This window comes from Salarias fasciatus, chromosome 6 (genome assembly GCF_902148845.1).
Source record: "Salarias fasciatus chromosome 6, fSalaFa1.1, whole genome shotgun sequence".
In the NCBI taxonomy this organism is placed as follows: Eukaryota; Metazoa; Chordata; class Actinopteri; order Blenniiformes; family Blenniidae; genus Salarias; species Salarias fasciatus.
The window spans coordinates 12,785,702-12,805,266 of record NC_043750.1 but is presented as its reverse complement, the minus strand read 5'-3'; the positions used below and the strand labels follow the sequence as shown (position 1 = coordinate 12,805,266).

Below are 19,565 nucleotides of genomic sequence, written 5' to 3'. Positions count from 1 at the left end.
CCACACAAGTACTGTGAGACAGAGGCCTTTTCCAGCATTGAGGGGGAGGTCGGAGAGTGGAGCAGCGACGTCGAGGCCATTTCCGACCCCTCCGAGGACATTAACTCTCTTGATAGCCGGAGCAATCAGGAGTGGACAAAGACACCTCGGCTCACTGAGCCAGTTATTCAGGGGGCAAATACAATGTCAGCGGAAATGATGGCGGACGATGTGACAGCAGAGGAAAATGCTACACAGCTGAACTTCCTACCAGATGGCAGCAGTATCCATCAGACTGAGAATAATATGTCACGACCAGCTCATCATTCTCCCTCAGACAGAAGCAAGTCGGATGATATAAATACCGTCGGCTCTCTTCCTTTTGCTGATGAAAGCGAGGAAGAGGAGGAGGTGACTGATATTATGTCTTGTCAGAACGAATTGACTACAACAGACATCAGCAGCGAAGCCATCCAGCATGCGTATTCCAGCAAGCAGGCGCCAGACTCAGCCCGGCAAACTAGTCCCTCAGCTGAACAGCAGGGGGAGCTGTTGCCACCATGCCACCCTGAACTTGCTCCCAGGGGAGGAAACCAGGAAACTGCACAACAGGTGCTTGGCCAGGGATCTCCACCTTTGTCAGCTGTTGCCATGGAGCCGTCCAATCAGGGTGGGGCGGCTTCTCACGACTCACAATGTGTTGTAGCTGTGAGAGAAAGGTGCAGCAGGGCGGGCGAAAGGACTGAAGGAGAAAATGAGCAAACAGGTTACGAGGAAGGGCAGAAACACAGTGAGCTTGGAGGGAAGGGACCAGCTGGGCAGCAACACATTAAAGGACTTTTGAGAGGTTCTCAAACAGTCCAAATACAAGAGCTTTACAAAAAGAAATCTGCACGTGGCGAGGGCCTTCAACGCAGCAGACACACCAGGATGGAGAATGACTCATGGGATGAAAGCCAGAGTGACAGCGGAGTATCGGCGGACTTCTCCCCCGGCAGCACCATGGAGGGAAACCCAGCAAGTATCTCCTCAGAGACTCCCATTGAGAGGGAGATCCGGCTGTCGGTGGAGCGCGAAAACAACCTGAGAAAGTCCAGGGGGCTACCCAGTGCAACCAGCAACTCACAGTATGTACAGATCCCCTTGAGGAAAGCTGTTCTTACTCAGTCAAATACTGGTAAGGTTGACAAGAATCAAGACAAGGACAGGGAGTTTACAGGAAAAGTGATGCGGCAGGAGATCTACGAGGAAACGCAGCGGGAGCAGGATCTGGTCAAGCTCGGCAAAATTCCTGGCATTTACGACAAAGGTACAGTCCGCCAAATGAAAGAGAGGAAGCAGATTTTTGAGGCCTTTCAGACCCCCAGTGAATCCGTGGGTCCAGCCAGGAGTAAGACCCCGTCCTGGTCTGCTGCTGGCGATGCTTCAAATCTGGACAGCCAGGAGAAGACGGCATCGCTAGCATCCACAATTAAAGGCTCATATCCGGAGCGGGATCGTAGCTTCGATGCTACCAGTCCCACACAGAGCTCTAACGCTGCTAAAGCTGGAGGTTCAACCAACTCTACGTCTCGAGGACCAGGCTTCTCTGAGGGGACGGGGTTCCAGGTCGTCATCATCGAGAACAACATGGACGTTCCTGCGGACAAATGGTACAGTGCCAAGCCAGTCGCTGTTACTGTTGTGGATTCTGGAATGCCTTACATCTCACCGTCCAGTGTTAGAGAAGAAGAGGAGGAAGAAGAGGAGTTAACCCCTCAAGATAATCCCTTTTTCAAGCTGCGTTCCTCGACCAGCGTGGTAAAAGTTCAGCAGGACATTCAGGAGACCCACGAGAGGGAAAAGGAGCTCCGCAAGCAGAGGAGAAGCCTGTATGGAGACAGAGGGGGTGCCAAAGGAGGAGAGGGAGGAGGAGGGCGATCAGACAGCACCGATGGAAGGAGTCTCGCACTTTCTCCGTCACTGAATGGACTGACTGCTCCTGATTTATCCGGGTCGTCGTCCAGGGAGGAAACAGGGCTCTCTGCAGGTTGGTAACAGAGTGTTGTGTGTGTGTGTGTGTGTGTGTGTGTGTGTGTGTGTGTGTGTGTGTGTGTGTGTGTGTGTGTGCGCACACAGGTATGCGTGTTGTTTTATATCAGTGGCAAGATGATGAAAACCCCAGAAACAGCTCCAGTACATCATTTCTCATGGTCAGTGAAACACCTCAGAACAGCTTTCGCAACCAGTGTTCGCCGTTATGAGCAATAATTTTGCTCCGGAGACCATTTTCTGGGGGAACAAGAAAATAAAAATCTGTGACTCCACAATAAATGTAGCATCTTCGAGTAGTGTGTCATATTAACTGCAAAAGCTGAGGTAAGGAAAATACTGAGTCCTAATTCAACAATTTTGTGTCAGCAAGAAGGGCGAGGATCTCAGGAGTGCCACTTTGGGAGGAAGTAAAACAAAATCCTCCTCTTAGAAAGTGCATGCAACTTGTTTGTAGTTCCGGAAAGAGTCTCAAGAAAGAGTCTAAATTATGGGAGGAGTTAGGATAATGTCTGATTTCGACCCAGCTGCCACCGAGCGCCTTCGTTACACTGCAGTGATTTTCAGCCAGGGGTTTGTGTGTTTGTGAGGATTTTCTGCTGCTGAGTGACAGTATGTGGAAAATTACATGTTATGATTTGATTAAACTCCTATATCGAGCCAGCTGTTTCTCATGTTTACGCTGAGAAAAGTGTGAAAATGAATTTGCCAGACAGCAGTGAGCTTGTTTCATTCAGCTCGCCTCAAATATACGGCAAAAAAAAAAAGAAATTCAAAAAAAGCAGCTTTCTGGTCTAGTTCAGTGGGGTTTTTTTTTTAACAGAATACTACTTGTATAGTTGTCAAAAACATACTACAAGAAAGGGGATCTTTACAAAGATCAAGTCACTCATTGTATATTGTTTCAAAAAGAGAATTTCTTTCGTCTGACTGAAATATTTGAGGTTTTGTGTGATGCCACAATGTCTGTTCAGGACTTAATTTTAGAAAGAAGGTTTTTCTTGATTCACCAAATAACTGTCAAGCACAAAGGACAGAATTGCATTTTTATAATATTTTATGATAAAGGCTTTTTTTGTTTGGGGAAGGAAAAAAAATCGTCTCATTATAAAATCGAGGTTCATTAACACATCCTAGCTTTAGAAGTCTGATAAACTTTAGCATTCCTTCACTGAAGCAGATCAGTGACACTACAGGTCTGTTCTGGACTTGAGTGACAGAATCATTTGCTAATCCTATTATTCTAACATCAAAACTGTTACTTTGCCATCAAGAAGTTTCATCAGGTTCTTTGAGCGTTTTTGGGTTTCCAGCTATTCAGCATTTAACAGTGAAACAGGCATTGGATCTTGTGTTTTAGGGGATTAATTAGCTTAAGATCATGTGATCTAACAGCAAAAATGACTCATTATTGATGTTTTGCATCAGGTTGATCAAATGATATAACGTTTCCTGTAGCTATATTAATCTTATACACAGATGTATTTTTAAGTATTTGACGAAAATACATAGTTCATGTTTAGATATATAAAAACTTATTTTTAAGAAACTGCCAACAAAGCCAACAAATTCAGCTTTGTGCTGATACTCTTCCTCCAAAAAGCATAAAAATTCAGCATAATTACAGCTTTAAGATGCAATACTGGGTTGTTGAGGTTTTTTCCAACTGCAGACAGTAATGATTACACTGAAACCATTTTCTGGATATTAAACCAGGTGTTTGTATAATGAACAAATGAATCAAAACAACAAATAAAAGCGTAACGGGAGAGAACCAATTGAGAACCTGCAAACTCAAAGTATCGATTAGTCAACTCTGAAAAGCCTTTGACAGGTTAAATGTTAGAAAGTCAGGCGGGGTCATGAGTCAGGGCTGTGGCACATCAAACAAACAAGGCGGGGAGCGATTGCCGTCCGGCAATGATATGAGTTTTTGTGTGTATCTCGCTGGTATGCTGGGTCTTTGTGACTGTCTGAGAATGAATGAATACACCTGTGACTAGTCATCAAGTGACTAGTCCACAATTAAATTGATTTAGTCTGGGTGTGCCATTACAGCAATTGTATCACTGTGACTCAGTGTTTCTCAGGACGTAATGTTGCATTATGTAACTTGTTCTTAGGTTAGGTTAGGATTAACCTTTCTTCTGCTTTTTATCTCAAATTTGCCATATTGATTTCTATTAAATAAATTTCCTTCCCTCTCTGCAGTCCTCTCTGTCTTCTCTCACCTCTGCTTCATAATATTCACTCCTAATTTGAGTCAAGGAGGGCTCATTACTTACAGCGAGACGCACAAACAAAATCAAAAGAGCACGTCTGCCTGGTTGCTTTTCTTCTTCATCCTGCCATTAATTGCTTCTGTCTCTTGCAGCTCACCAGTCAGTCGGGAAGTGGTCCGTAAAGCCCCCGGCCCAGGCCGAAGGCAACAAGATGAACCAGCCAGAGGTGGGTGGGTGGGTGGGTGTGTGCGCGTGTGTGTGTGTGTGTGTGTGTGTGTGTGTGTGGTGCAATGTATCTCCTTAAACATCACACTTCTGGTCGCAATGCTATTTTTAGAAGTATTTTCCACTTCATGCGTTAACGCTTCCTATCTCAAACACTTGGTATAGTTCATGGAAATATCGGCAAATCATCTGCCTGGGTCTCATTTGAATACAGCAAAGAAAATATCAGGTTTCAAAATCATACAGCTCGACTTGCTTGAATCACAGTGTCGCTTTGGGGGGGGGGGGGGGGGTTGTCAGCCTTTCAGCGACGTGAATATCAAAGCGTTTAAAAATGCACCTCGCCCCCCACCCCGGAGGGTGTCAGAAACTCATCGGCCCCCAATATCAGGCACAAATACCTGATAACACACTGAACACACACACTAAGTCGCTTATCTTTACTGATAAGTGGAGGAGGTAAACAGCCCTGAGACTGAGTGTGTGTGTGTGTGTGTGTGTGTGTGTGTGTGTGTGTGTGTGTGTGTGTGCGCGCGCACGCGCCTCCGTCTCTCTGATGAAAGCTGAGCGCTGCTCCTTCGGCTTCAGCTGTTCAGTTCAGTTTATTGATCATCCAGTGTTTAGACTCTGTGTTTCAGGCACCGATCTGGACACAAACCAAAAAAAACAAAAAACAAAATAGAAATGAAAAAAGGCCTCAGTTGGTGATGTAGTCATATTCATAGATAGAAAATGGATTAACCTCCCTTTGACTGACTGCTCTTGTTGTTTTTTTCCTTCTGTTCTCACATATCTGATCTGCTTTCCCGTCACCTTTTGTCTCCCTGCCTGTTGTATTTTTTATCTTGCAATCACCACACCTGCCTCCTGTTTTATTTTCCTTGTTTGATTCCCCGTTTCGCTCAGGTCCTGCCCACTCCGTGGAGCCCCAGACAGAAAACCCCTCTGGTGCAGCGCTGGGAGTCGGGCCTGCTCAATGGACACGGCGAGGAAGACGACTGAGAACGGAGCGGATGCTTAAAGAGACCTGTAGATTTTTAAGTGGACAGCCGATGAATATGAAACTGGGAGCGATGAAAATAAAGAGGGGCCAGATCGGAGAAGGAGACGGAGAGAATTTGAAGTGAGAAAGAGGTCAGGGATTGAGGCTAGAAAGGGGGTCAGGAGGATTGGGAGCGAGTAAAATGATTGGTGGTGGACTGAAAACCCTGAATAATGCTTCAACGGGGAGGAGAGAAAAAGGACGTGTGCCACCTAATAGGAGATAAGCGCTTCACCTGGTTCTGGAAAACTCTGAGACGAATGAATGTAAAGAAGCAAATGTTAACAGTTATTCTGTATGGATGGAATTTTTTAAAAAGAAGATCGATTAATGTATTATTGGACATCTGCACTACAAATGTATTGTTTATGTTTGTTTGATCTTGTCTCTGCATCTGCAATCTGATAAAATAACTTCACATAAATCATTTTCTTTGCGTAGCTCAGGCCTGATGCTGATTTTTCTCCTCTTAATCAAGTAAAAACTGACAACATAATATTTGTAGTGCAAAATGACGAGCAAGCCAGACTGTGAGAAAGTTTACATCAGTGACACGTCGCATACCAGGAGAAGAGTTATGTTGTTACTGTAACATTCTGCCCACGTTTGACTAAAAAGAAAAGTTATTTTTTGCTAATTGACTTTGAGCCACAGACTCCGGGGCGTGTGTGAGGCTGCTTTGCGTGCCGGTGAGGTGGTGCAGCATCAAGTTAAATAGTTATCTTGAAAACGGCTAAAGCAAACCAAACAAAGAAACCACCTGGTATTGTTCAACGCTTTCTGAAAACAACAGTGAGAATGCAGGAAGTGCTTATTCATGATATAAAGTCTTAATCCTTTTAGTCCTCACCTGACAGGATTTTACCCGAGCACTAACTGCTGTCTCTTTTATGTCTAGATGTCTCAAAAACCACCAGAAAGCAGAGAAATTGAGCTTTTTGCTGATAGAGTAGCCTTTACTCCCCCGCCCCAATGAGTAGGATTCAGCTGCGTGTCACATCTATAACATTAAAATCACTCAGTAATATTACTGAACTGTCAGATATTGGAAAAGTGAGCAATGAGTGAGCAGAAGCACTCATTCATTTTACTTTTATTTCTTTTATTTTCAAAATCAAATCTAATACAATAAAACCAAAATAAATCCACTCAGTCAAGTAGTAAAAGAGTTAAAGGCCTTGTCCGCACACACTTGAAAAGACGCCAGTTTCAATTCCCTGAAAAGCTCTTTGTATTGTAGTGAGAGGTAAGAATTCAAAGGACGCAGCCTCTGTCTTTTGAAGGTGTCGATGGAGCTCTGCGGCCATCAGTAAGACTGTAATATTAGTGTTGGGGTTGTTTTTAACTGCACGTGTAAAGACTTGTCATCCCGGCGAAGCACCTGTGTAAATCCAAAACCACAAAGTACTTTTATTAAAAGTGTGAAGTGGATCTATCTGGGTTTGATGTTAAAAACACATGAAGCCTGTTCAGAACCGTCACTTTTAAATGAAACTTGATTCACAAATGTAATGTAATTCTCTGATTCATTCTTTTTATTGATTAAAGGTTACAATTAATGTAACAATCAGTACTGCTCTTTTTTTCTCACGAAGCGTTTTACTCGAGCTTGTCGAGCTTCTTTGCGGTCTAATTTGGAGTCTGGTCCTTCCAGTTGCTCTTCATGAGGGCTTGGCCTATTTCAGCGTCTGTTTTGGAAACATAAATGCTCCAAATCCTGTTTTCACTTCTGTGGATGTTTCAGCTGCTCTGACGGTGAAGAGAGCGCAGCGGCGGGTCGAATTCTGGAGGATGGTCATAAGAATAAACATGGCTGCGGTGAACCGGTTCTGTTTGTGTGTGGGATCATGCTTTAGTGACCTTCCAGTCCCCTGTGAATTATTCATCGGCTCATTCTGGCTGGACGCAGTCCGCTGACATTGCCGTGACATTGTCCTGCTGGAGCTGCAACAATCCAAGTGTTCGACATTATTAATAAGCTTATTAAGGAACTCCATTCGTGCTGTGATGCTGTCGGGCTCGGTGCAAACGACACTGGATCTAACTGTTGAGAAAAACCACCTCCGAGATCAAAGCTAAACACAAAGAGAAGCGTCTTTTTACTGTATCCAATCAGTCCAAGCTTGAACCATCAATATGAAATGTCTTTTTTTTCCTGTTGTACTGACTCGGTAACAGCCTGCATGTTTACCTGCTCAGCTCCTCAAGCGTTTATTTCATTTATGCATTCTAACAAGTGAATGAAGTAGGGTGAAAAATACAATCTATCGAGGTTTTAAAAAAAATACAACAAAAACTGTATCGCAGTGAGAGATCACAGCAGAGTAAAAGGAAGCAGTTTTTGAAGTGCAGTCAGCCGTGTAATGGTGATTCATTTGGCGCTCCCCATTTGATGGTAATAATTAAAAGCTTTGTTTTTGTTACTGGGGCTTTTGTAGCTTCGGGCCCATCCAGGAACACGCAGTGCAAATCATCTCTCGGTGTAGAAATGCTATAGTGTGAGGCTTTGTTTCATCAAACAACTTTTATTTATAGAGCGGTGAGATGCAGCAAAAAGTGTCTCACGTTGAAACGACAGGCCCTCCCTTCCCTCTCAGGCATAAAAAATACAAATGATCAGTAATAAATACATAAATGGATGAGAAAAAAGACAAATCAGCAAGTATTTAAATATTAAAAGTAGCAGTGAATGCAGTTTGTTTCCGCTCTCACAGTTCATGCAGCCACTGACGCCGTCCATCTGGGAGCTGTGCAGAGAACGATATTCAAGAGCTGCAGACCTATATACAGTGAACTCCAGGGCTTTTTTTTTCTTTTAATTTATTTATTTCATTTTTCTTGCATCGTCGCCAACAACAGGAACACAGAAGTGATATAAACGGGCAGATGGCTGGAATAACATCATCATTTCAGTAGAATGTGCATCAAAATCGAGAGGAAAAAATCACACTTTATCATCGCATAGGTTCAATAAAGCTTCAAAGTCAGAGCGTGCGTCAGAATGATTCTCTTTTTAAACACACTTTAATTTTATAGCTTTTAGGGTTCTCACCAGTCTCATAGATATAAAGCGGTAAAGACCACCTCTCTGCCAGCTGAGGACATTTTTACCACCAGTGGGTGAGCAAGAATGTCTTTATCAAGGTAAAAAAAATAAATACATTCTGAGTTTTAGGTTTGGTTTTCACTACAAAAAACATTTAGCAATTCCAAACAACACTGGCTTTGGTACCTATTCAAGTTTCATGAAGGATTGCACTTATGTCACTTTTCTAACTCTCAGTTAAGAATAAACACGATATTCTTGTAAAGTGCTGGTTTTGCAAATGAATACATTCTGTTAATGCTTGAAGAATTTAGAAAATTACAAAAGCAGCAGCATAATGCTTTGCCCCGTTCTACTGAGGATAATTACAGGATGGATTGCTGCAACAACAACTTGCTTTAGGTCTGATATACTAAATGAATGGAGTCGATTTACCATCCATCCATCTTCCATCGACCGCCTTGTCCAATTCAGGGGAGCTGGAGGCAATCCCAGCTGACCGTGGGCAAAGGCGGGGTGCACCCTGCACAAACAGACACACACAGGCTGGACTACGCCTCTTTAAAGTGAATTATAAAAAACAGAATCACTGACACGACATGGCGAAGATGAATTACTAAGACTCCTGATATTTTTAAGCGGTGACTCCACGCACACGTCTTCCCTGATTCAACAGAGACTCAGCATGGAGCGACATTAAAAGGGCAATTTTTGTGAATATTAGCATTACAAATGTCTTGTGATGGCCTGACTCATAGTTCAGTGTCACTTACGCGCTCAGACCCACACGAGCTGAGACCGTCTAGAAGTCAGTGTGGCGGAGGCGCTAACTAAGATTACATACAAAAATTGATAAAAAGAACTCGTTGCCGAGGGCATTCTAGTATTTTTTTCCCCTCTAACTCAAAGAGATTTGCCAATGCCCTTACCAACAGCGGAGTGTGTCCGCAGTGCGTGCCTGGAAACCGTGACTCAGACATGAAAATGAGCTGCTGGATAGATCAGGCAGGCTTTCCAACCTTTATGTTCCACTGAGTCCTGCCTCACGTCTCGTCTGTGTTTTCCGGTGTGTATGAGCTAAAATTGAATAAACACTTTGGAGTCAGACACTGATGAGTCGGCCCAGCGCTGCTGTCGAGGCCGGTGAATAATAAAACGGTGTGTTAATACTTCCTGAAGCACAATGACAGCCAGTCCTGGCTGAGTTATCGTTTCTATAAAAACCATATAAACATGCGGGAGGTGTATCTCCCTCCTGAGTCCTTTCACTTCCTTTTACAAGGTGCTTAAGTATCAGCAGGCACACTCCGGAATATAATACAAGGACTTGAGCAACGTCTTGAGGCTCTGGCACTTCTGACATTGTCTCACTTCAGAAAAAAGGAGTTTTGAAATCAGCACATTTACTCATGACTCTTTGGCTTCATGCATGTCAAGGCCTAAATATTTCTCTCAACACAAGAACTGTCTCGTCGCCATAAAAGAAAGCAACTTAACAAATGGCACTTTTCATGGAGCTCTGCAAGGTTTTTTTCTTCATTGAAAGTGTGCACGAACAGTGCCCTCTACAGGACACCCTGCAAATCTACACCCACAGAACATCACTGTGTTCACGTTCGTTACAAATGTGTGAGCAGATTTCACTGTATCCTGCTTAAAGTCTAATAAACACATGATTTAACATCTCTGAAATGAAACATTCATGTGTGACTCTAAATTTGCCTGTCAGTGTGTGTGACCTGTGACCTGTGCAGAACGAATCCTACCTGCATCCATGGTAAGCTTATCCACGCTGTCAATGCATCCGCGTTTTTAGCATTTTTTGCATTCGCCAGCTTGTGTGCTTCTCACTGCATTGCTTGGATTTGTTGGATTGCCTGGAGAGGGTGCTGCTCATGTTGTGTGTGTGTGGAGCAGGCGCCCAGGTGCAGCCTGGGAAGACCAACCCAAGGCCAGGGGCTCCGCTTCTCTCGCTCGCTCCCAGCTGAATGTAGCAGAGTGAACTTCAGTGTTGGGTCCTCTGTGATTATCCTTTGTGAAGGATTTTTCTGTTGGATAGTCCACTTGTTTTCTCATAGGGGTGCATCCCTTTTTCTTTTGTGAACAATTTCTCTGTTATTTTTTTTGTTTTGTTTGGTTTTTGTGTGTGTGTGTGTGTGTGTGTGTGTGTGTGTGTGTGTGTGTGTGTGTGTGTGTGTGTGTGTGTTCGAGAGCGTAGGTAAGATGTTGTCTTTTAGCGGCCTTTTGTTTGTTTTGTAGATTACCAGGGGCATTAAATGGTTTGCTTGTTATTTTTAGGCTCTGCTCACCCTGAAACTATCTGTTAAGATTATCAGTCACAGTAAATGCTGAGTTTTTGGACTGGTTATAGTTGTGGCCCTCGTTTTCTTAGGAGTGAGAGAAGGAAGGGAGTCACTTTTCTGTTGTTCCCCGCCAGCTCCCAGACCGGGACATAACAACATCTACTTCCTTAAAGGTTTGAGTTTAAAGTCAGGGTAAACATTTATCAGATAATGTGGGATATTCTCCACTTCCTTGCGCTCTTCATCTGCAGATGAGGACTTCATAATATACCTGAAATCTGTGGAGACCATGAGGACAGAGGACACACTTCTCACATGCCAGGATGGAAATAATAATAAGAATTTCTGTATTTAGATTCACTGGCTCAGTTACATATAGGTTCAAACAACCATCATATCCTGTCAAACTGTACAATTAAAGCAAAGATGAAACAAGGAGTGAGGAAACAGTTTTTCCTGTCCTGCTGTGACACTCCACCTGATGATACACTGATAAACCATGATAAAGTATATACACACACACACACAAAGAGAGAGAGAGACGCCAAACATTTCTAATAGATGGTACTTGTGAATGTGGAGAGTGAGTTCCAGAGGGGGGATCTGGACGCCGTTTCAGTGCTCCCGCTGACACATTCCTGCATGCAAACAAACAAATGGAGACAAGCTATTAAAGATCTAAGCTCGGTCTAATTTCCTGCAGCATAGCTCACATCCTGCTCGTGCCTTTTTACTGCGAAATTTGTTTCCAGGTTACTGTAGAAATAGTCACCAGTTACCCAACATTTTGAGAGAGTGGCTAAATATAGCACAACAGATGCACCATGACCTATTATCTCCTTGATCACGCCAGTTTCCACGTTTCTTCACTTCACCTGTTGTCTGATTAACCGATGTATAGTTTTATCTCTCCCATCATAGGTATTGAATGAATTGTACAATCTTGAATTAAGGTTCTGATCATCTTTTTTTCTTTTATTGACATAATTTACATTTAAAGAAGTACTTCCCAACATCTGAAAACACATTCTGACAAGTGAAAAGAGGAACATGTTTAAATCTAACCTTTAATCTTCAGTTATTTGCTGGAAGCTTTTATTATGCGGCAAGAAATCCAAAAAGAGAGTAATACTCGAACTGACCAAATTAGTGCCCAGACTCCTGTTTTTCTGATACTTGGATATCTTTTCTTTGCATCAGCTGATTAAGGCTGCATTCTGCCCTCTCAGACTGCTGCTCTCTCACGGCAACCAGCACGAGAAAAGAGAGCCTGGAGAGAACCTTTAGTCTAACGAGAACTCCTCATCAACCTAATTAATGAAAGTGATTACAACTAATGAGAACCGTGCTCAAACACTGCACAACAGCACTAATGAGGGGGACGCTGGATCTACGGGCTGGAGTCGAGGCTGGGGTTTGGAGGGCGTGTTGTTTGTTGATTGGCAACGATATCTGGCAACGATATCCGCCCGTGCTTATGAGCCTCGGTGTGTTTACAGCAAAGGGAGCACTGAAATTTATTGTTGTTTGTTTTGTAAGAGAAGCTACAGCAGAAACATGGCGCCAGAGAAGTACAACAAATTCTAAAAGATTCATTCTGCTGTTGTACATGACGAGCGGTGGGATGTGTCGCCACTCTGAGGGTCCCGGGAGCGAGAGATACCTTTTTCCCACCTCAATGATGAAACTTTTAATTTTTCCTAAAGTGGGCCTCGGCTTGTGTTAATGCCATTACAATGTCTCTGTTGTCCAAAGACCTTCAAACCAGTAAAATCTGGAAAAATGGCATCTGAATTATGTTGATTGAGAACAAAACATCAAAATGAAGTAAAGAGATTTACAAAACCGAGCCAGCCGTTATCTGTCTTGGATCCACATTTTACCACCAGATGGAGTAGTGAGTCACTCTAACTCTGTTCTTGTATTGATCAATGAAAAGAAGAAGCAGAAATTTCGAAATTCAACTCAAAACTCAACAAAAATTACCCTCTTCTGCCACTCAGTCCATACCTGGAGTCACTGACATGTTCCAAACTGTGATGCTCTACAGTGTCTCATTTATTATTTAAACCACAACCCCACACATGAGATTGAAAACACTAACAAATATCATCATTCTGTCTCAATATATCCAACATAAACCCAGCATAATTTTAAGGCAAGCACCAAATGTCAATCAGCAATTTCCACAACACTTTAACCATGTCTCATTTCCTGCATAATGTTTGCTGAAATGTGTTATTCAAGCTAAATCACATGCCTTTTACAGGTATTAATGATCCACAGCCCAACAGCAGGCGCAATCAATAACTCCCATGAGCCACAATTTGCCTGATGAATACCAGAACCTGAGGTTTTATGAGTGGATGCTCATACGTGTGTCAACAGGTCGTAAAAAGCCCAGGATAATTGATCCAGAGAGACCGATAGATCATGATCACTGAGACAAGTTGAATACACAGCGACTACAGCTGCCATATTTGTGTTGGGAAGATCAGAACCAGACTGTAGAAACTCTTACAACTGACATATCGATGTCAGGTGATCAAAATTAAACCAGGTGTTGTTGTTTTTTTACAGGTAAGGTTTTTTCAGTAAGCTGCAACAGTGAGACAGTCAGTTCCTAACAGAAAGGAGACCTTGAACTTGTCATTCTTGATGAGTTACTTGTAAGTTTCGATTCACAGTTTAAGATTCAGGAGGCGATTATTATTTACCTGAGTGAAACTTGTACGCCGGAGTGTAAGATCTGAAAAGGAAACAAAACAAAAAAAGGAAAGGAGAAAAGAAAGAGTGAAGAAAAAAAATCTGGAAATTCCAGAAGTAGTGATTTTCTGATGAGAAGCTCACCAACAACATGGTCCTTGGAATGAACTTCAGTCCAGAACTGTGCCTCTTGTCTGAATCAGTGAAACACAGGAGCGATTCACACAGTTTTATCTATCTGCCACTCAGTAAAGTATCCCATTATATGAAAATATGATTGTTTAAGGGACAATACCTTTTCTTCTTCCTCCGCGCTGCTGCTTTGACTTTAAGAAAAAGAGAAGACACAGAGGGAACAGTTTCACAGAGAAGCTCATTCACAACAGAATGAGAACATGTGTGAAAGAGATCTGTGTGTGAAATACCTTTCCTGTGTGCCAACATGGCCAGAAGAGCCAGCGAAGAGAGGAACAAAACCACGGTGGAGAAGGAGCCCAGAATCAGAGGCCAGTCGATGCCTGAACAGATCAGAATCACTCTGGCTTCACTTCTTTCAACATCCCACATTTAATGCAACACTCTTATTATTATAATCCTACCTGCTGAAGACGAAGGGGGGAATTCTGAAAGTTGAACAATAAACACACCGTCACATGTTGATCAGTCATACAGGTAAATCAGACACAGCTCCACCGCAGGTCCTCACCTTTCCTTAAAGTCAGAGGGATGCTGTGTCCAGAGTGGCTCCACCCGTCCCCCAGCAGCACGCTGTACTGGCACTGGTACTGAGCCACCGCGGCGTCCTGCACTGGCACGGCGAAGGCCGCTTCATGCCGAATGAGTTGGGCGTGCCGCGTGTCGATGGGGTGTTCACTACCTGTGAGGTAGAGGGAGAAGGCAGCGCCGGGGTACGCAGGAGAACCAGTGCACAGCAGACGCCACACATCGGCCTGCTTCTGGAGAACGAGGGTGGGCACGGGCAGCGTGTCTGAGGAGAAAACCGTGGTTCTTTCATTCAATGTGCACATGTGCAGGTTGGTTTTTTTTAAGCTTGGGTGCTTTCAAGTCAGTGTCTGAAGAGGAGACATTCTCACCGGTCACGGTGACTTTCACCACATTGCTGGCGGTTGAATTAACTAGAATCTTGCTTCTGGTGACCTGGTAGATGCAGCTGTACTCGCCCTCCTCTCCCCGCCTCACCGGCCCCACGGTGAAGACTCCGGGCCGGGGCTCAGGGTTCGGTACCTGACTGGCCAGAGGCTGCAGGACGACAGACGCCGCCCCCGCTGGCCTCGGGGTCCTCAGCAGGAGGAAGGTCAGCGGTCTGCTGGACTGGGACTGTAAGTAGGGTGCGTGAGAGGGGACGGTGCAGCTGAAGGTCAGTGTGTCCCCACAGCTCACCACACCTGAAGGAGGCTCCACGGACAAGACCGGTGGCTGGAGAGATGAATAAGTAGGGGGGGCATCTGTGAAATTATGAAGAAAGAAAAATAAGGGCAATCCATGAGGGTGCAAACACAGAGACAGAGACGTGTCTGAAGGCGTCATTTAACTTCAGATGTATGACTTTGGGCTGTGGGTGAAAAGCAGAGCTTGGCAGGAACTTAAACATTCAGGCCGTTTAAGTTCACAGCCTCACAGCCTCACACCTTCCTGTGAGGTTGTGAGGCTGTGCACCACTGTTCAACCCACTCACCAGCTTATTCATGATTCTATTTGAATAACAAATATATGAAGCATATGTTAAAACAAGGTGCATTACAGAACAGAACAAAAAGACAATCATCATAAAAGACAATGTAAATAAACCCGGCTAATTTGAAATTCAAGAATCCGCTTTGACATGACTGAGCGCCCGGTACAGCTTGAATATAAAGATATGTCTAACACTGCGATAGGGTCAGTGAAGACACAGCTGCTTTGAGATTGATCATTGAATTATTAACATTGTGTTTGTTGTAGTTCTGCATTTGATTGGATAACTTTTTTGAGCCTAACTTAATCAGGACAGAGAAAAAAAACTGTGTTTTAAAAGGAATATATCTCCCAATAAAGTCACGGTTAGATAAAACCAACGGCCTTGGTTCACCAAACTTTCTTTTGTAACAGTCAACAGTGGCAGCCGGTACTACGCTGTGTTTGATGAGGTTTTCTTGTGTGTGTGTGTGTGTGTGTGTGTGTGTGTGTGTGTGTGTGTGTGTGTGTGTGTGTGTGTGTGTGTGTGTGTGTGTGTGTGCGTGTGTGTGTGGGTGTGTGGTTTCTATATGAAGTGCAGGATGTGACTGCAGCGATACACACCCACAGAGCCAGGGACAGTGAGAGACCACAGACAACACCTGCATACAGCGGCGGATGGGGGTGTTTATTTCTGCAGCGCCACATCTAAGCTGTCGAACCGTCCCGATCAGCTCTTCAGTCGTTTACCATTAAAATGAATGTGAAGCAACAGATCCGATTACACCTGACTGAACCTGCTGATCAAGGGTCACATTGATTTTGCACTTCAAATAAAGCATGGGTTTGATTTCGACCCGGGCTTAGCTGGGTGGAGATTGCATATTCTCCCTGTGGCTGTGTGGATTTCTCTGACTATTTAAGCCTCTTCCACAAGCTTGACTTATTTCTGATGACAGTCAGTGCAGAATAAATCATTCCAGCTGCATGATCCCATAGAGGGCTCTCAGACACATATTATCAGGAATATACAAACCAATTTGTTTGTCCAGCTGCAAGTAGGGACTGAACCCGCTGAAGACTCCCTCCTGGTTCTTGTACAGACAGCAGAAAAGCCTGCGTCTGCCTTGATCTGATTCCTTTATTGCTACGGTGAACTGAACCTTGCTTGCACCTGTTTCAGGGTTTGAAAAGTCCACCTCAACGAAAGAAGAAAAGAAAGTAACAAATTAAGATTGCAGAAGAGCAACTAACTCCACAAATACATTAAAAAGCAACAACGAGACTTTACCTCGTCTTTGTCCTCGTACAGCATAAACACAAAGCCATATTGACCCTCGGGGACGGTGCAGCTCAGGACCACAGCGCCCTCTGACCTCATGTAGACGTCCAGCGTAGGTGCAGGAGGAGCGGCTGAGGAAGAGGACGCTGAGAGTCTCCCTAATATATAGATACAGATAACATGTTAGTTAGTTAGTTAGTTAGTTTTTATTTTCCAGTCACTGTACATTCAAATGTAATATATCCATATATACATATACACGTACATCCACACACATGCACATATGTACATAATTACATACACACACATATATACTGACCGAAAGGGATTAGGCTGAAGTTTAAACTTATAATCGCCTATCCCCCATTAAATTCTAACAGAATTGAAGATGGCACATACAATAAACTGTCATTCAATCATTCAATTCGTCAGATGATTTGCAGAAGTATTGTAATGGAGCAACAGGTCAGAAGACGTGTTAAAACCCTGCTGCTGTTGCTTCATGTTCCGGTGTGTGTTCTGTACCCAGGTGACGACTTCAGTGGGGAAACGGAAACTCATTTTGAGTTCATTCCCAGCAAAAACTCATCTGTCCTGTGAATGTTATACAGTATAGTACACTGTTTGGTCATCGTAATAAAAAAAACTATGAATATATGTTTTTAATTATATTGTATTCACTACTGTAATTCACAACACAAGGGAGCAGATGCAGCAACAGAGTAGTGATAAACAGAAATAAGTTATCATACTCACCCCAGAGGTGTAAGATACTGAATATAAGAGCAAATATCCAGGGCGATCGTCCACCACCCACAACCGGCATCCTTCACACAAGAGGAAACAGACTGGAGTAAAGAAAGCACCACAAGCAATATCTCTCTCTCTCTCTCTCTCTCTCTCTCTCTCTCTCTCTCTCTCTCTCTCTCTCTCTCTCTCTCTCTCTCTCTCTCTCTCTCTCTCTCCTCTCTCTCTCTCTCTCTCTCTCTCTCTCTCTCTCTCTCTCTCTCTCTCTCTCTCTCTCTCTCTCTCTCTCTCTCTCTCTCTCTCTCTCTCTCTCTCTCTCTCTCTCTCTCTCTCTCTCTCTCTCTCTCTCTCTCTCTCTCTCTCTCTCTCTCTCTCTCTCTCTCTCTCTCTCTCTCTCTCTCTCTCTCTCTCTCTTCCTCTCAGTGTTTTCTTAAAGCATATGACATCCTCTTGAAGGCCGTGATGGAGGAAGTCAGACCTGTAAACATGCTTCCTTTTTTGGAATAAACTGGTCGGACGTGCAGTATGATGAGAATGGCTGCATCCCACTGAACCTCACAGCTCGAAAAGAAAACACGTTTCTGTCAGCATCACCACAGAAAACGCTGCTTTTCTCGGCACTGGATGGACTGTCTTGAAAAAAAATATTTAAAAATCAATTTAAATACAAACTAGCATGAGTGAAAATATTTCAATATTGTTTTAGTCTTAGTGAAGTTGGCGTCATTCTAAAAGTTTTTATTTCTCCTATCTGGAAGTTATAACCAAAAGTCTTCTGAACTTTCTTGTGTTGTGTTACATCTGTCCACCAGGTGTCACTGGACACCTGCCGTGTCACCTGACCTAACCTTACCCCACCTGCAAGAAAATCTTTGATAACCTGATCATTCTCCTCTAATTCACAAGGGCCTGTGTTATGGCAATTTTATTTAATAAAGGGCTTCCGCCGGTGAGTTCGTTTTGGTATCTTTTATTATGCTGTACAGCAGGAGAAGTCACGCAGTCAACAGAGTAACAGAGTGAGTTCTGCCCTCGCCGGGGCGTGCAAGCCTCTAATAACTATCTGCTACGTTCACTCCCAGGGGCCTTGACTGCACCCAGCCGTAGGCTGGACACAGGAAGACTCCCACGAGTGCCGCAGCTGCTACGCTAAGATTATCAGGAAAAGTAAATTCTAGACAAAGCATTCGCGGTTCCCCACACATCTGAGTGTGTGAGAGCTACGGGTATTTATAACAAATAAATCTAAGCACTGCAAAACAGTTAAGCATGCACTCAATAGAAATTTCCACCACATATTCCCCCCTTTTGATTAAATCAACCACGGTTTAATCAACTTCAACACATGGGAGATGCCAACAGACACCCCACATCAGTCAATCAACCCCAAATCATCAGCATCATCATCATCAGAATCATCAGAAAGGTGAGCGAACAAGGATGCAAACAGCTCAGTGGAATGAAGCAAAGTATAATGAGCCAAAGTAGCTGTGAACATGCGAGCAACCAGACAACGGACCAGGGGAATAATGCAGCAGGAGAAAACCCCCAGAATCGATAGGAAAACAGCTAGCATGCCAGCAACCTTAGTAAGCCAAGCCCGTCAGCCGCCCTCAGTCAGCCATCCCAGAAGTCCCATCCAGACAAGGGGACACCCGTTTCCTGAGAGCTCAATTCAGCAAGCAGGGAAGACAGCTGGGTGTCTACGTTAGTCATGTTCTCTGAGATGTCAGGAACCCAGGAGCAGTGCTGATCACCTATGAGGGGGCAAACCCCCCTTTCTTTTCAAGAAGGAGGTCCAGGGCCACTCTGTTCAGCAGGCCCAGGACACACAGCCTTCTGCTCCTCCATGAGGAGGTCAGTCAAATCCATCAGTAACAAGACTAGTGAGGCTCTCATGCTGGTTATGAATGGTGCCATACTAAGGGATGACACCTCCTTAGAATGCTGCTGAAAAGGAGAGGGAAAGGGTAAGGGTAAGACTAAGGCTAAGGCTAAGGGTAAGGGTTAGAGTGAGAACCAAGGATGTTGCAGCTTTGTGCCAGTGCTATTCCTGCCTGCATGCAGAAATGTGTAGAGAGAATCCTGGAGAGGAACAGGAACAAGGAATGGTAAAGTGTTAGCGGAGGCAGCATAAGGCTTAAAAGCACAAACAGTACAGTTGGCATCATGTGACTCTGGAGCTACCGCAGGGGCAGCTCTCCACCACAGGCTGTCCTGGAGTCCTGTGAGGTCCACCATACCTCTGCAACGAAGCAGGGGGGCCACTGTGGTTTGGGCAGCAGCACCCTCAGGAGCAGGAACATCT

The 19,565-nt window shown here is 44.1% G+C and overlaps 2 protein-coding genes across 2 annotated transcripts; one reads left to right on the top strand and one right to left on the bottom strand.

Moving 5' to 3' along the window:
• The first annotated feature begins 634 nt into the window (after positions 1 to 634).
• misp3 (MISP family member 3) lies at positions 635 to 6,895 on the top strand. The gene is made up of 3 exons (XM_030094275.1): positions 635 to 2,008; positions 4,385 to 4,458; positions 5,364 to 6,895. Exons 1-3 carry the CDS (start codon positions 910 to 912, stop codon positions 5,457 to 5,459), a joined length of 1,269 nt encoding a protein of 422 aa, XP_029950135.1. The 5' UTR covers positions 635 to 909; the 3' UTR covers positions 5,460 to 6,895.
• A 4,271-nt stretch (positions 6,896 to 11,166) lies between these two features.
• On the bottom strand, positions 11,167 to 17,350 carry LOC115390564 (uncharacterized). The gene is made up of 11 exons (XM_030094470.1): positions 17,267 to 17,350; positions 16,520 to 16,668; positions 16,265 to 16,427; positions 14,649 to 15,020; positions 14,261 to 14,542; positions 14,154 to 14,177; positions 13,980 to 14,072; positions 13,850 to 13,880; positions 13,699 to 13,748; positions 13,566 to 13,597; positions 11,167 to 11,486 (listed from the first exon to the last, which is right to left on the bottom strand). Exons 1-11 carry the CDS (start codon positions 17,334 to 17,336, stop codon positions 11,403 to 11,405), a joined length of 1,350 nt encoding a protein of 449 aa, XP_029950330.1. The 5' UTR covers positions 17,337 to 17,350; the 3' UTR covers positions 11,167 to 11,402.
• Between the last annotated feature and the right edge of the window lie 2,215 nt (positions 17,351 to 19,565).

What these genes read in the sequence shown, in the direction of transcription:
- misp3 (XM_030094275.1), top strand. Translation starts at nt 910, where the DNA reads ATGGAGAATGACTCATGGGATGAAAGCCAGAGTGACAGCGGAGTATCG. An exon ending in GGAAACAGGGCTCTCTGCAG is followed by an intron (nt 2,009 to 4,384) that starts GTTGGTAACAGA and finishes TGTCTCTTGCAG; the next exon opens with CTCACCAGTCAGTCGGGAAG. An exon ending in ACAAGATGAACCAGCCAGAG is followed by an intron (nt 4,459 to 5,363) that starts GTGGGTGGGTGG and finishes CGTTTCGCTCAG; the next exon opens with GTCCTGCCCACTCCGTGGAG.
- LOC115390564 (XM_030094470.1), bottom strand. Translation starts at nt 17,336, where the DNA reads ATGCCGGTTGTGGGTGGTGGACGATCGCCCTGGATATTTGCTCTTATA. An exon ending in CCCTCTGACTTTAAGGAAAG is followed by an intron (nt 14,178 to 14,260) that starts GTGAGGACCTGC and finishes TTCAACTTTCAG; the next exon opens with AATTCCCCCCTTCGTCTTCA. An exon ending in GGCGTACAAGTTTCACTCAG is followed by an intron (nt 11,487 to 13,565) that starts GTAAATAATAAT and finishes GTTTGCATGCAG; the next exon opens with GAATGTGTCAGCGGGAGCAC.